Here is a 14000-nt window from a genome sequence, read left to right as displayed (position 1 = left end):
GGATACTAGAACAGTTCAGCACAGGAACAGGGCCCTTCAGCCCATCATGTCTGTTCTGATTCCTTTGTTCAAGGTTCCTTTGATAATCAGGTAATAATACATTAAAGCATCTAATACTTTTAAGTTTTGCCTGCCGTAAGTCAGGTAAAGAGTCACTATTAATAGTGTCCATATGACACCTATCTCATCCCATTTGCCTCAACGTGGTCCAGATCCTATGGTTCACTCCCTGTTCTTATGTCTGTCTAAGTGCCCCTTGAACATCGTTATCATTTATGCTTCTTCCAACTCCAGCACGTTCCAGGAACCCACCCCCTTTAAACTTTCCACCTGTCGCCTTAAAGCACAGCCCACTAATATTTGACCTTTCCACTCTGTGCTTTTGTGAAAATCTAGTAAGTACAAAGAACATTAAAATCGGCACAAATAAAGTGGGGAATTCAAGACCTTTGGGTGACTTGGCAGAAAGATGCTGAATGAATGGACCACTAGAGTTAAAGAGCTCCCCACTCCATCTTCTTAAGGGTGTATGAGAATGAATGCTGGTCTTGCCAACAACACTCACTTCTCCAGAATTAATTCAAATAAAATAGACTTCACTGTATATATTTATGAATTTAGAGATTTATCCCACTCTTTGCAAGAGAAAATAATCCAAGAACCAATCTAGCTGAGCTTACTTGTGGAAGCTGAATCACTAAATCTTACAGACAGTGATTCACAGAAGCATACTGCACTGAACGAGGCTCTTGTCTACGCTGACTACGTTGTCGACCTGAGCTTGTTCCATTTGCCTGCATTTGGTCCTATCCCTTCTAAACCTTTCCTGACCATGCATTTGTCTATCCACTTGCTGCCATGTTGAGGCTCCTCATATCTAGCCTCAAGTCGCCAAACCTCCTCGCCCACAAGTCGCCAACAGCACGCCGTCCACACATGTCCACTAGCCGCAGAGCCCCCCGCTGGACCACCACCGTGGCCACCGTTTCCAGGTTCATCTCCTCCTCTTCTGTTTCTCAACAGGGGGTGTTCTCCCCGTTACTGCTGCCTGCCCCAACCTTCACCCCCCCCCCCCCCCACCCCACAGAGTCTGCAGCCCATCTAGGCTGCTGAACACAGGCGCCGCCTCTTTGGGCCCAGACCTTGTGGAGACAGGATTTTTAAGGGACCTGGGTCTCAGCTCCTCACTCTCCCCAGGTCCATTACAGTGCCTTTTTTTTTTAAAAAACCTCATTTAGAGTATCGTATTCAGTTTTGATCACTATGTTAAGGGAAAGATGCGGTCAAGCTGTAGAGGGTGCAGAGATGTTTTACGAAGATGCTGGCAGGACTTGGGGAATTGAGCTATAGAGAAAAGTTGAGCAAGTGAGTTCATTCCTTGGTGTGCAGGATGATGAAGGGTGATCTCACAGGTGCACAAAGTCATGAATGGAGTAGATCAAGTGAACACAGAGAGTCTTTTGCCCAGAATAGGGGAATTGTTAACCAGAGGGCATAGGTTTAAGATGAGGGGGAGACATTTCATAGGAATGTGAAGAATAACTTTTTTTTTTAAATCAGAGAGAGGGTACTGACTGTATGGAATGGGCTAACAGAAGAGGTGGTTGAGGCAAGTACTATTGCAATGTTTAAGAAAAAATTTGGTACCTACATGCATGGGATTGGTTTAGTGCAGAGACGGCCAACCTTTTACCATCCATGGGCTAGATGGTGTGTCACTAATTGGTCGGCAGGCCGGGGTGGGGGGGGGGGTGCCAATGGTCCTGGAAGGTGTGGGGGGGGGGGGGGTCAGACAAATTTGGATTGTGCAGCCCGTGGACTCCACTTAGGTGGGCCGGTCATTACACTTGGGTTCCAGGCTTCATAAATTTGGTTCACGGGCTGCAAATGGCCCACCCATGATTTAGAGACATATGGGCCAAATGCAGGCAGGTGGGACCATTATGAGTGGGACATTTTGGTCAGCATGGACAAGTTGAACCGAAGGGTCTGTTTCCCCACTGTCAGAATCTCTGACCCCAAGTAAAGGTAACTTCCACTGGTTGAGCTCCAGGTGACACTAAAGTGAGGAAGGAACCGGTGTCTTCTTCCACATCTGGTGATCCCTGACGCTTCCATAAAAGAAAAGATTCTCACCTGCTTTAAGCTCTGAAACAAGGTTTTTGCACACTGAATTTTATCAATCTGCCTTGTCCTGCTGAGTGTCTCCTTAATGATGTCTCCATAGTCAATGTAATACTAGTGAGAAACAGACACATAATCACTTTGTGTCTATGAGGGTAAAAGCAAATAAAAATTCACATTTGAATTCAGCCTGACTCTCGTACCTCTTCTCTCTCCTCACTCAAGGTTACTGAGAAAAGATTCTGAGCTGCATTAAGACTTCACCATGAAAGTTGATCATTAAATCGGCCAAATTGACACTAAATTAGTTCTCAATGCCTGCAGAAGGCTGTTGTGAGATAAAGGAAAGGTTTTCCAGTGTAGTGAGGAATTATTTTCAAGAGTTCGACCCAAGGATCATTTTAGACTTGAACAGAGGAAATTTAATTTTGATGAGTTGAAGTTTATTTGTCACATTTATACCATATGGTATATACTCGTGGAATAATAGTTTTTTGGACCAATTTTTTGGGTCAAATTTGGGGGGCAGTTTGACTTTTACACAGGTCAAACTTTTGACCACGATAAGTACCTGTGTCGTTCAAGGCATCGGGAGCTCAGATGGTCGGGACCAGGTGGTGAGTCCGCATTGGAGACATCGGGAGCTTGGATGGGCGGGCGGCCAGAACCAGGTAGTAAGTCGATCAGAGCATCGGGAGCTGGGATGGGTGGGCAGCCGGGGCCTCCGAGAGAGGCTGTGGCCAGAGCGTTGGGAGCTCTGGTGGGCAGGCGGCCAGGGCGAGGGTCCGCAATCGGGGCATCGGGAGCTCTGATGGCCGGCGACCGGTGAGGGTCATGGTAAGGGCGTTGGGAACTCGGACGGGCGGGCGACTGAGGTGATGGTTCCAGATCGGAGCATTGGCCAGGCAGCCAGGGAGAGGATCTGCTGTCGGGGTGTTGGGAGTGGGAGCTCCAGTGGGCAGGGGATCAGGCCCAAAAATGGGTGGGGTGGGGGGGGGTGGGGGTCAACTTTTACACAGGTCATATGGAAAACACACAATTTTTGAGCCAAAAAAAGTTGTGTCAACTGTTACCCAGGATCAGCTATGACACAGTATATACAGTAAGTGCAGTGTGAAGGGTTCTTCTGCAAGCAATCTGTCAGGATAACACTAACACATACATATAAAGTAAAATAAGAGCAATTACAGAGTATGTTGTTTCAAGAAAAAAAAAATCAATTAGTACGAAGCAAGAGCAGTACGGGAGTACTGATGTGGGGTACATTCAGAAGCCTGATGGCTGCAGGGAAGAAACCTGGTATGTGCACAACTTCGCACTCCTGAGCCTTCACACCAATGGGAGGAGGAAGAAAAGTGTGTGTCTGGTGTGTGAAGAGTCCTTCAGTCTGTTGGCTGCCTTTCCTGGGCAGCGGGAGATGTAGATGGAGTCTGTGGACAGGAGGGAAGTTTGTATGAGGTGTGCAATTGGATGGCATCTCAAATGAGCCAGTTTTTTTTATTTGGTAGGTTTTTTTAAAATCTGATTTCACTTGTACAGAGCCACAGTCAAATTCTAATGAGTTTCTGCATTCAATCCAGATCAGATTTACCAAAAGGATGTCAAATCCTACAGAGTGATATATGAAGATTGCCTTGTGTTTGTATCGTCTGGACTGTTCAAGATGAATGGTACACATTGACTATACCCCCAAGGGAAGGGATGGAGGGAGGGGGAGTACAGGTATGATGGTGGGATCAGAGGCCATAATAGTGGGACTCAGGAAGAATTTTTCACAGAGATGATAAAAAATACTTCCATTTCCAAGATGCTAAGAATCATAGTTTCTTCTTTAGACTTGGAAAGCCATACCACCCTGACTTGGAAATATGACATTGGTGTAAGTTCTGGAACTACCTGCCCAGTCACTAGAAGGACTTGCAGCTCCCATCACTTTCTCAAGGACAAATATGGTTGAACTGTAAATGTTAGCCTTGCAAATGGCATCCACACACCTTAGAGAGTGAATGAGAGGTAAATTTTTACCTTAATGTACTGCTTGAAGATGTTGGCAGCAATGTCCATCTCCACCACACTGAACACGATCAGTTTACAGAAGGCTGCAAGGAGATTCCGTCTCTTGTGCAAAATACCCGCTCTGCGTTCATCATCTGTCATGAAGTAAAGAGGGTCAAAAGAGTGTCAAAGTGCTGTTGGTTAATGGACCACATTAGATATTCTCCGTCTCACACACAACCTTCCTCTCTCCACACTGTTGTTGTTCGAACCATAGAACATTACCACAGAAAACAACTCTTCAACCTTTCTAGTCTGTGTCAAACTATTTTTCTGTCTAGTTCCACTGATCTGGACTCATTCCCTATCCCTCGATACCCCTCCCATTCAATGTATCTGTCCAAATTTTTGTTAAAATTGAGCCCTCGTTCACCCCTTACTTCTGGAAATTCACTCCACACTCCCACCACTCTCTATGTGAAGAAATTCCACCTAATGTTCCCCATAAACTTCTCTCCTTTCCAGGAAGACCCATTGTTTCCGCTTGCTCTTTGTCTAACCAAACTAGTATCATTTTATCTCGACTCCATCTTTTCTCCTCTGGTCCGATTCCTCACCACCTACATCTGCCATACATTGCATGCCCTGCACCTCTTCAATGACTTCCCATTCCCTGAAGCTGACTGCCTTATTTTTACTATGGATCTCCAATCCGTTTACACCTCCATCCCACATATAGAAGGTCTCAAAGCCCTTCATTTCTTCCTTGACAAGAGACATAACCAGTCCCCCTCCACCATCACTCTCCTGCACCATCACCCTCCTCCACCTGGCAGAACTTGTTCTCAATAACTTCTCTTTTGACTCGTCCCACTTACTTCAAATCATAGCCATGGGTACCCGTTTGGGTCCCAGCTATGCCTGTCTATTGTAAGTTACCCATGCTGGAAGCCTACACAGGCAAGGCCTCCCAACTCTTCCTCTGCTATATTGATGACTACATCAAGCCTGTCTCATGCACCTATGATGAGTTCGTCAATTTCATTCACTTCTATGCCAACTTCTACCCGGATCTCATACTCACCTGGCCCATCTCTGGCAACACCCTCCCTTTTCCTGATCTCTGTCTCTATCTCAGGAGATTAGCTTTCCAGACATATTATACAAACCCACTAACTCCAGCAACTACATCGACTACATTTCTTCACACCCAGTTTTCTGCAACGATCTTATCCCTTTCTCACAATTTCTCCGTCTCCGCCACATCTGTTCCCAAGCTGAGGTCTTCAAGTCCAGATAATCTGAAATCTCCACCTTCTTCCACAAACATGGTTACCCCTTTGTCATCAATTCAGCCCTCAACCACCTCTCCTCCATTTTCTACTCACCTATCCTGCCCCCAGACGTAACAAACATGCGATTTCCCTTGTCCTTACCACTTGCCTAACCATCCAACACATTATCCTCTGTAATTTCTACCCCAACAACATGATCCCACTACCAGACACATCTTCCCCTCTCCTCCCCTCTCTGCCTTCCATAGGGACTGCTTTCCCTGCCACTTCCTCGTCCACTCATCTCTCCTCACTAATCACTCCGTGGAAGTGCCACACTTGCTCCCACACCGCCTCACTCACCACCATTCTGGGCAACACTTCACTTGTGTATCCGTGGGAGTTATCTACTGCATCCGGTGCTCCCTTTGGGGCCTTCTCCTCAATGAAGAGACTGGGCGTAGATTGGGAGATCGCTTCACTGAGCACCTTCGCTCTCAGTGCATCAGCAATAGGGATCATTTTAATTCCGTGCCCCAATCCCATGGTGACGTGTCTATCCATGGCCTCGTACTGTCCACCAAGACCACCAATAAATTGAGGAAAAATGCTTGATTTTCTATCTGGGCACTCCATCCGGAGGGCATTAACATTGGCTTCTCTTGTTTCTGCCAACCTTCTCTCCATTCTCCCTCCCTTTCCTTTCCCTTTGTCTTTTTACATCCAGTTCTCCACCCCCTTCCCTCACCATTCACAGAGCCATAGCCCCTCCCCTGCTTGCTGCTGTGCCTCCCTCCCTTATCCACCCATTACCTCCTGCCTTTGAGGCCATGCTCCTCTCTCTGCCCCTACCCCCTCCTCTCCCACCATGCTGTTCGGGCACCTGGCGACATTTTATCATATCTTGATGAGGAGCTCAAGCCCGAAACATTGGTTATGTATCTTTGCCATAATGAACATTAAATGACCTGCTGTGTTTCTCCAGAACTTCGTGGGTTAAACAACAATCACTGCATCCACAGAGTTTCTCGTTTAACGCAATAAAATTTAAATTGGATACAAAATCTCTATAGTCCCTGGCATTTCAATCCCTGGAGATGACATAGTAATTCAGCTGATAGAGTTGCTGTCTCAGCGCCAGTAACCCAGATTCATTCTTGAGCTATGGTGGTGATCTTACATGTTCACCCTTTGACCATACCAGAGATGTGCAGATTAGCAGGTTAATTGGCTACAATGACTTGTGCACAGATGAATGGAGGAAATTTTGGGGGTGGGGCTCAGTTGATGAGGTTAGCATAAATAAATACTTGTTGGTCAGTACCAAATGAAGGACCTGTTTCAATAATCGGTGACTCCGTGACATTAAAGCCTACAAATCAGTATTTTCCATTGCACTAGATTTTAAAACAGTGATGTTTGCTAAAATTTTTGTTTAATAATTACGAAGATATTTATCTCTTCCAAAAGAAATAGAAACACTTACTTTCACTCCCAAGTTTCCTGAGCTATGCTTTTAAAAAGTTGCTGATGTGCACTTAGACGTACAACACGCCAACAGGTTCTTTTGGCCCACGAGCCTGTGCTGTCCAATGACACCTGATTGACCTATACCCCTTGTAGATTTTTGAATGGTGGGAGGAAACCAGAGCAAACCCTCACAGACATGGGGAATGTGCAAACACCTTGCAGTGCCAAATTCAAACCCCACTTGCTGGCAGCATAACAGCATTGTTCTAAATGCTACGCTAAACGTGCCACCCTCATTGTCCTCCATTAACTTCTCCACACTAACAAAAGGTAAACCCTCACCAAGGAAGATTCCATTGGGTAACTCCTGCAAAGTACTAAGTGGGAAAGAGAACATCCAATATTCCGTTTTGTTCTCTCATCTCAGCGCTAAGTTTTTAAATCACAATTTCATCACAGTAACTTCAATGATAAATCACATCAGTCTCATTGCAGGGGGGAATGGGGGGGGGGCAAGAGAGGGTCTTTTTTAAGCTGTTTTCAGTGTGAAATCTACACACCATTTTTAAGCTTTATAACAGCAGACACAATGGAAATTTAATTCTTCCCATGATCCACAATACTGGGTAAAGTAGTAACCCATCCCTCCAGGTGGCAGAATAAGAACTTTTGTCAGGCAATTGTTTTGAGACTGGAATATAGGGCGGGATGTGACTCCCATCTAGTGGATATTAGTCAAATTACATCAAAGTATTTCAATTGTTCTTCAACTTTAGAATTAAATAAGAATATTGTTTTTACCTAAATTGAAGTGCAAACAGAAGGCATGATCTACACGTTGGATGAGTTCAGCTCAAACAACTGTCAATAAATGCCAATCAAGTCAAAGTATTCAGTTTGATTGGCAATCATGACCCAAATCCAGCCATTCTCAACAGGCTCTCTGGGGGGGGGGGGGCACAGTTCATTTTAGCATTTTAGTGGGGGAGCACCAGACTGAAATTGTTACATTTTTATGCTGTCAGTCGAAGTACAAAAGAAAGCAACTAAACTTGACTACTTCACAGGGGATGGGGGCCAAACTTTGAGCAAAGTCTCAAGGGGGCATAGTCAAAAAAAATTTAGGATCACTCCCCCTTCTCACCACCACTGAAGAGAGGACTTGTAGTGTTTACTGTCTACAATAATTCAGTCACTGATCTAGCAGGGAGCTCTGACAGCTTCTCCCAAGCCTGCAACCTCTCCCACAGGTAGAGGGCTGGAGAGCTCGAGTTATGACAAAGGATTAGATGGACAGGGACAACCATTTTATCTGGAGTCAAGAAACCATGGGGGACATAGATAAGGAGAGAGTCGGTCTCTTTTTCCAGAGCAGGAGACTCTGAAACCGGAGGGTGTACGTTCATGGTGAGAGGGGAAAGAGTTAAAGGGGAGACACACATCAGGAATCGGGAGCAACACACCATCTGCTGGAGGAACTCAGCGGGTCGAGCAACATCAGGGGGAGAAAAAGAATGGTCAGCGTTTTGGGCTGGAACCCTTCGTCAAAACCGAGAGATAGTTCACAATCTCCCCCCTCTATACTGTCAGCCTTGATGAAGGGATCCGACCCAATAAGCTGACAAAGATTTAAAGTGGTCCTGAGGGTAAACCTTTTAGATAGATATAGATCGAGCAGCCATAGGAAGGTGTAGAGCTGGGTACAATTACAACATTTAAAATACAGTTAGACAGGCATGCGGGTAAGAAAGGCTCAGAGGGATGTGATTCCAGCACAGACAAATGGGTTACTGTCAGATAAGCATTTTTGTCCACATGTTGTATGAATCTATGACAACGAACAACAAAAAAAAAACAAGGGAATCAGGTGCATAGAAACCCCATCAACTGCACATTCCCTTATAGGTGACACACCATCCCAACTTGGAAATATATTGCCAGTTCATTGACGTCACTGGGTCTAAATCCCAGGCACCCTACCAACTATTCACCGTCACGGTTTCTTTGAGGCAATTAAGGATAGACAATTATTTTAATTTTTATGTAGAACTGCAGCACAGTAACAGGCCCACAATCCAGCAGCACCCAGATGCACCCATGTGATCAATTAACCTACTCACCCTATACGTCTTTGGAATGTGGCAGGAAACCGGAGCGCCCAGAGGAAACTCACGCAGGCACGTGGAGAATGTCCTTACAGACAGCGGCGGATTCGAACCCAGGTTGTTGGCGCTGTAATGGCATTGTGCGAAATGTGCTGCCCTTAAATAAATTCTTGAGAACTCTGGCAGCCTTCGTCTTCTAATCACCCGCCTCTATTGTGCTTTCCTCTCTCTATCTGGCGTCTGCCAATCTACTGCCTCTGTCCATCATGTTTCACCAATCCTGCATGGGGGAACCTGTCCCACCCCACCCTCCTTGTGCTGGCTTCTCTTCTTATATCGCCAGTCTCGATAAAGGGTTTTGGCTCGAAGCGTCGACCATTCTTCATCTCCTAGTGATCCTGCTTGCCTTGGTGAGATCCTCCAGGTACTAAATCCTTTCCTTGCTTGCAACATTCACATCCCAAAAAAATGCTCAGGCAAAAACTCTCTTTTCACAACCACAAGCAGATCCTGGAGTTAATGCTAATCAATCAGAAAAGCAAAATCTATAGACAGTCAGCAAAGATCATTTGCGAATGTACATCTAAATAATTCTTCCAGGACTGTAAAAAGTAAGAAAGCAAGAAACGGTAACACCTTGAGAGAAAGTATTGATTGCAGCATTTGCTATTTTCATTTAAAGTCGATAGTCCCATTTTCCTTTTTCCAAACTATTTCCTGCCCATATTATCTGTCCAAATGTCTTTAGAATGTTGTAATTGTTATTTAGCACCAAATTCTCTCAACACTGTCAGGATATAATTGAGGTACTTCAGAATTCAAGCACTTTGTTGAATCTAAACTTGTGCCCTCTGAGGTTTCCAACAACAGCCAGGGAGCAGGAGAGAAGGTTTGTTTAAACCTCCTTAGGATCACAGCCCAGAGGAAAGCAGAAGAAAGCCACTTGATGTGTCAGGTCTGGCCAGCTCTCCCGAGGTGCATCCCCACCAATGCCACTCACCTTTGCTGACGATCTCGCTGCCTTGGGGGACAAAAACGTGGTCCATGACAAAGGCCACAAGCTCGGACTGCAGTGAAGCCTCAGGAACGTAAGTAAAGGGCTCAGCGTTCTCCTGACCACTGGACAGAACCTCGTGGCTAAACACCAGCAGGAGGTCACAAAGGATCACAAAAGCCTGGCAATGCAAATACACATCACATTAGTCACCAAACAGGCACACGGACCAAGGGATTTCTTCCATCATCACGGGCATATTTAATTACAGAAACTGAGCCAGGATTCCTCAGCGAAGATGCCCAAAGATCCCAATAATTAAAGATTCATTTCCAGGCAGTTCTGCACAGACGTTTGATTAGTGGATGATGATTGGTGGGTGCAATGCAGGAGCAACGGTTGGTAAGTGATGGTGCGTGGATTGTTGGGTGATGGCAGGTCGGTGAGGGTGAGTGGGTGATGGTGGATGAGGGTGGGTGAATGACAGTGGGTGGATAATGGTGAGTGACATCTTTTACTCATCATTCCACATGTGCGCGCATGTGTGTGTGTGTGTGTGTGTGTGTGTGTGAGAGAGCGAGAGAGAGCGAGAGAGAGCGAGAGAGAGCGAGAGAGAGCGAGAGAGAGCGAGAGAGAGCGAGAGAGAGCGAGAGAGAGCGAGAGAGAGCGAGAGAGAGCGAGAGAGAGCGAGAGAGAGCGAGAGAGAGCGAGAGAGAGCGAGAGAGAGCGAGAGAGAGCGAGAGAGAGCGAGAGAGAGCGAGAGAGAGCGAGAGAGAGCGAGAGAGAGCGAGAGAGAGCGAGAGAGAGCGAGAGAGAGCGAGAGAGAGCGAGAGAGAGCGAGAGAGAGCGAGAGAGAGCGAGAGAGAGCGAGAGAGAGCGAGAGAGAGCGAGAGAGAGCGAGAGAGAGCGAGAGAGAGCGAGAGAGAGCGAGAGAGAGCGAGAGAGAGCGAGAGAGAGCGAGAGAGAGAGAGCAAGAGAGAGAGAGCGAGAGAGAGAGAGCGAGAGAGAGAGAGCGAGAGAGAGAGAGCGAGAGAGAGAGCAAGAGAGAAAGCTAGAGAGAGAAAGCTAGAGAGAGAGCGAGAGAGAGAGAGCGAGAGAGAGAGAGCGAGAGCGAGAGCGAGAGCGAGAGAGAGAGCGAGAGCGAGAGCGAGAGCGAGAGCGAGAGAGCGCGAGAGAGCGCGAGAGAGCGCGAGAGAGCGCGAGAGAGCGCGAGAGAGCGCGAGAGCGAGAGAGCGAGAGAGCGAGAGAGCGAGAGAGAGAGAGAGAGAGAGAGAGAGAGAGAGTGAGAGAGAGAGCAAGAGAGAGAGAGAGAGAGAGAGAGAGAGAGAGAGAGAGAGAGAGGTGCTCTGCTACTGTCCATACTGACCTGCTCCCTGACAGCGCTGTTAACATTGGTCAAATACCGTCTGCAAATATAACAGAATCCTCTCATTTGCTTCCCCACCGAAGTCTGTGTGCTCTGAGTGAGAACAAAAAGAATTCTTAGACTCAAGAGACAAAAAATAATTCTCTGATGTGAGTTGCATTGTCGAGATTTCTTAATCAACAAACTGTACTGTTATGAGCCCAGAGGACCCAAAACCCAGCAGCAATAGATATTCACCAAGACAAAAGTTGATTTTAATCATCTTCAAACATGAAAACAGAATTACACTTTAACTTATCACTATTAACTTACTTAATCTAACCTTAACCCCCTTCTAATTCTAAGCACACGTGTACGTAATGTGTGTGTAAGTTCAGAAAAGTTATTTGATTCACAGTCCAATCTCACTTCTCATTCCTCCAAATTCACTGGTTGCAGGCAATTCCTATACTTTGCATAGAATTTAACATGTATAAAGTTCACCAGGTTTTGGTGCTTGAAAGGTAAGTGGTTACCGCTCAGGAAGGTTCTTGTTGGTCTTTTGAGAGAGATTTGTTGTTTGCTGGACACCCACAAATGATTTCTTATAACCAGCCACTTCAGTGTCTTGCTGACGAAACCTGCCCCATCAGGGTTCTCCAGATGATAACTTCTTTCTTTCAAGTCACTACAGAGCTCCTTTCCGTTTCCTTTATTCCAAGTAAAACATTAGACAGCCAGTCCTCTCCTTTGCATGAACCACAAGGGCTGTGACTAGGCCATCTTCCACACTGGGGTTTCTTGTCAGCTTTTCCTATTTCAGATCCAGCTGCTCTTGCTTGGCTGAAACACAGTCAAGTGATCTCTGCTCTCTCTCTCTCTCACACACACACTGAGACTGAGAGAAAGCCTGTTTGACTCTCTCTGCTTGCAAAACCACATGACTCTCTTACAACAGCAAACCTCTCCTGCAGACAATAGTGGCTCCAGCCTGCTCTTTCCTCTGTTGCCTTAATAAACAATAATCCATTAGTGATGTCTCTTGAGCACTCTTCAAAGCTCTTGCAAAAAGGTGTGAGAAGCCACTATGTTTCCAGTATTTCAAATAAGATCTGTTTTAAAGAGTTTGCATGTGACCCTCTCTAACAAACTTTTTGCAATATATCTCCCAAAAACATTTCTATATACTCTGTCACAGGTCCTGTGTGTTAAAGAAAGAGCTTCAATGGCCTCACAGACAAGGATTGCTGGAGTAAACAGTCAGAGAGTGAAATAAAAACACAGAAATGCTAGAGGAATTCTGCAGGTCTCACAGCATCCACAGGAGGTCAAGATATATAGGTAGACCCTAACTTACAATGGCGTTCTGTTCTGAGACTCCTGTTATAAGCCAAAAATATTGTAAGTCAAAAAAAAAAACCACAATACAGGTGAAAAAAATGTGAGAACGGGTCAAAAAATGCAGGCATGGTGTCGCTATGGAATCATCGCAAGTAGGGATCTATCTGTATTACTAGTCTCTTTCACAAAGGCTCACCAGTAAATTGGCCATTCAATAAACCAGTTAAAGAAGTCATTTTTGCTGTTCACACTGGAACGCTGTTAACCAGTTCTCTGCATCCTTTCACATTCACCACCAAGCATCCCAAGGGAGAAGGGCGCCTGTCCTCACTAATTGGTCCCAGGACACCCAATGTCCCTTTCATACTGGCATTAGATTGCCACAGGGATAATACACCCTACCTAGGCAATCCATCCTCGGGGTGATCTGATGCCTGCATGCCGATTCGCAAGCATTCACACTGGCACATTAACTGGTATATTGGCAGCTAATTTCTGGGAAAAGGTGCCAGTATGAAAGGGGCTACTGATATTTCTGGCCTGAGCCCTTTTTCAAGGTATGGAAAAAGCAGGCAGCGCCTGAATAAAAGAATTGGCTGGAGTTGGAGTACAGACCAACAGACAAAATGTGATAATTGGATATGGAGAAGAGGCCAAGAGAGAGGAAAGGTGAGAATTGAATTGGGGGGGGGGGGTGGGGGGGGGTAGTAAAGGATGGGGCCCAGTGTCCAATCGGAGAGGAAGTTTTAGGGTTGATTGGACCAAAGTAAGTTGTTCAGTTTCAACCGACATCTGGAGGTGCTGTCACGCAGGCGAATGGTGGTTTGTGACGCTCTCGCAAAACAAGGAGGAAATATGGGCAAGGAGAGTATTTATAACGGAATTGAAGGAGTGTATTTCCAGGAATAATTGATCACATTAAATATTGATCATCTGTATTAATTGGTCACCAGTAATAACTGATCACTACCAATTGATCACCAGTATTGATCGATCCTCAGTAATGATTGATCACCAGTATTGATGATTATTGATGTTGATTGATCAGCTGCAGTGATTGATTGTCAATAATAATTGATTGCAGGACTTGGGAATGATTTTTGAGAAGACATTGGTGGTGATTAAACATATCCCTGCAGGTCCAGAACCAGTGCCCCATAATGTAAGAGACCAAACATAACATCCTTTCAACTTCACTGAGCTAAACTATCATTTGAGAAATTAACCTGAAAATCATATACATTATAATTTTCTGTGATTCCATGGACTAGTCTAGCAGGGAAAGAATGGATCAAATGGCCTCTTTACTATAAATTTTCAATGATTCTATGGAAGTTTTGGAGTCGAGAGAA

General features: G+C 45.6%; 1 protein-coding gene across 4 annotated transcripts in view; it reads right to left on the bottom strand.

The window, feature by feature from the left end:
- The window catches only part of LOC138739602 (cohesin subunit SA-2), a 154601-nt gene that overhangs the window by 26579 nt on the left and 114022 nt on the right, over positions 1–14000 (bottom strand). For all 4 annotated transcript variants that reach the window (XM_069891960.1, XM_069891959.1, XM_069891961.1 and 1 more), the window contains 4 exons: positions 11329–11421; positions 9969–10143; positions 4150–4274; positions 2137–2238 (listed from right to left, as the gene is read on the bottom strand). In XM_069891960.1, coding sequence (XP_069748061.1) covers positions 2137–2238; positions 4150–4274; positions 9969–10143; positions 11329–11421 — 495 coding nt within the window. The remainder of the gene's footprint in view (positions 1–2136; positions 2239–4149; positions 4275–9968; positions 10144–11328; positions 11422–14000) is intronic.

The sequence above is a fragment of the Narcine bancroftii genome, chromosome 7 (genome assembly GCF_036971445.1).
Source record: "Narcine bancroftii isolate sNarBan1 chromosome 7, sNarBan1.hap1, whole genome shotgun sequence".
NCBI classification, from domain to species: domain Eukaryota; kingdom Metazoa; phylum Chordata; class Chondrichthyes; order Torpediniformes; family Narcinidae; genus Narcine; species Narcine bancroftii.
The sequence above is the reverse complement of the archived record's forward strand: the minus strand, read 5'-3'. Positions and strand labels throughout refer to the sequence as shown.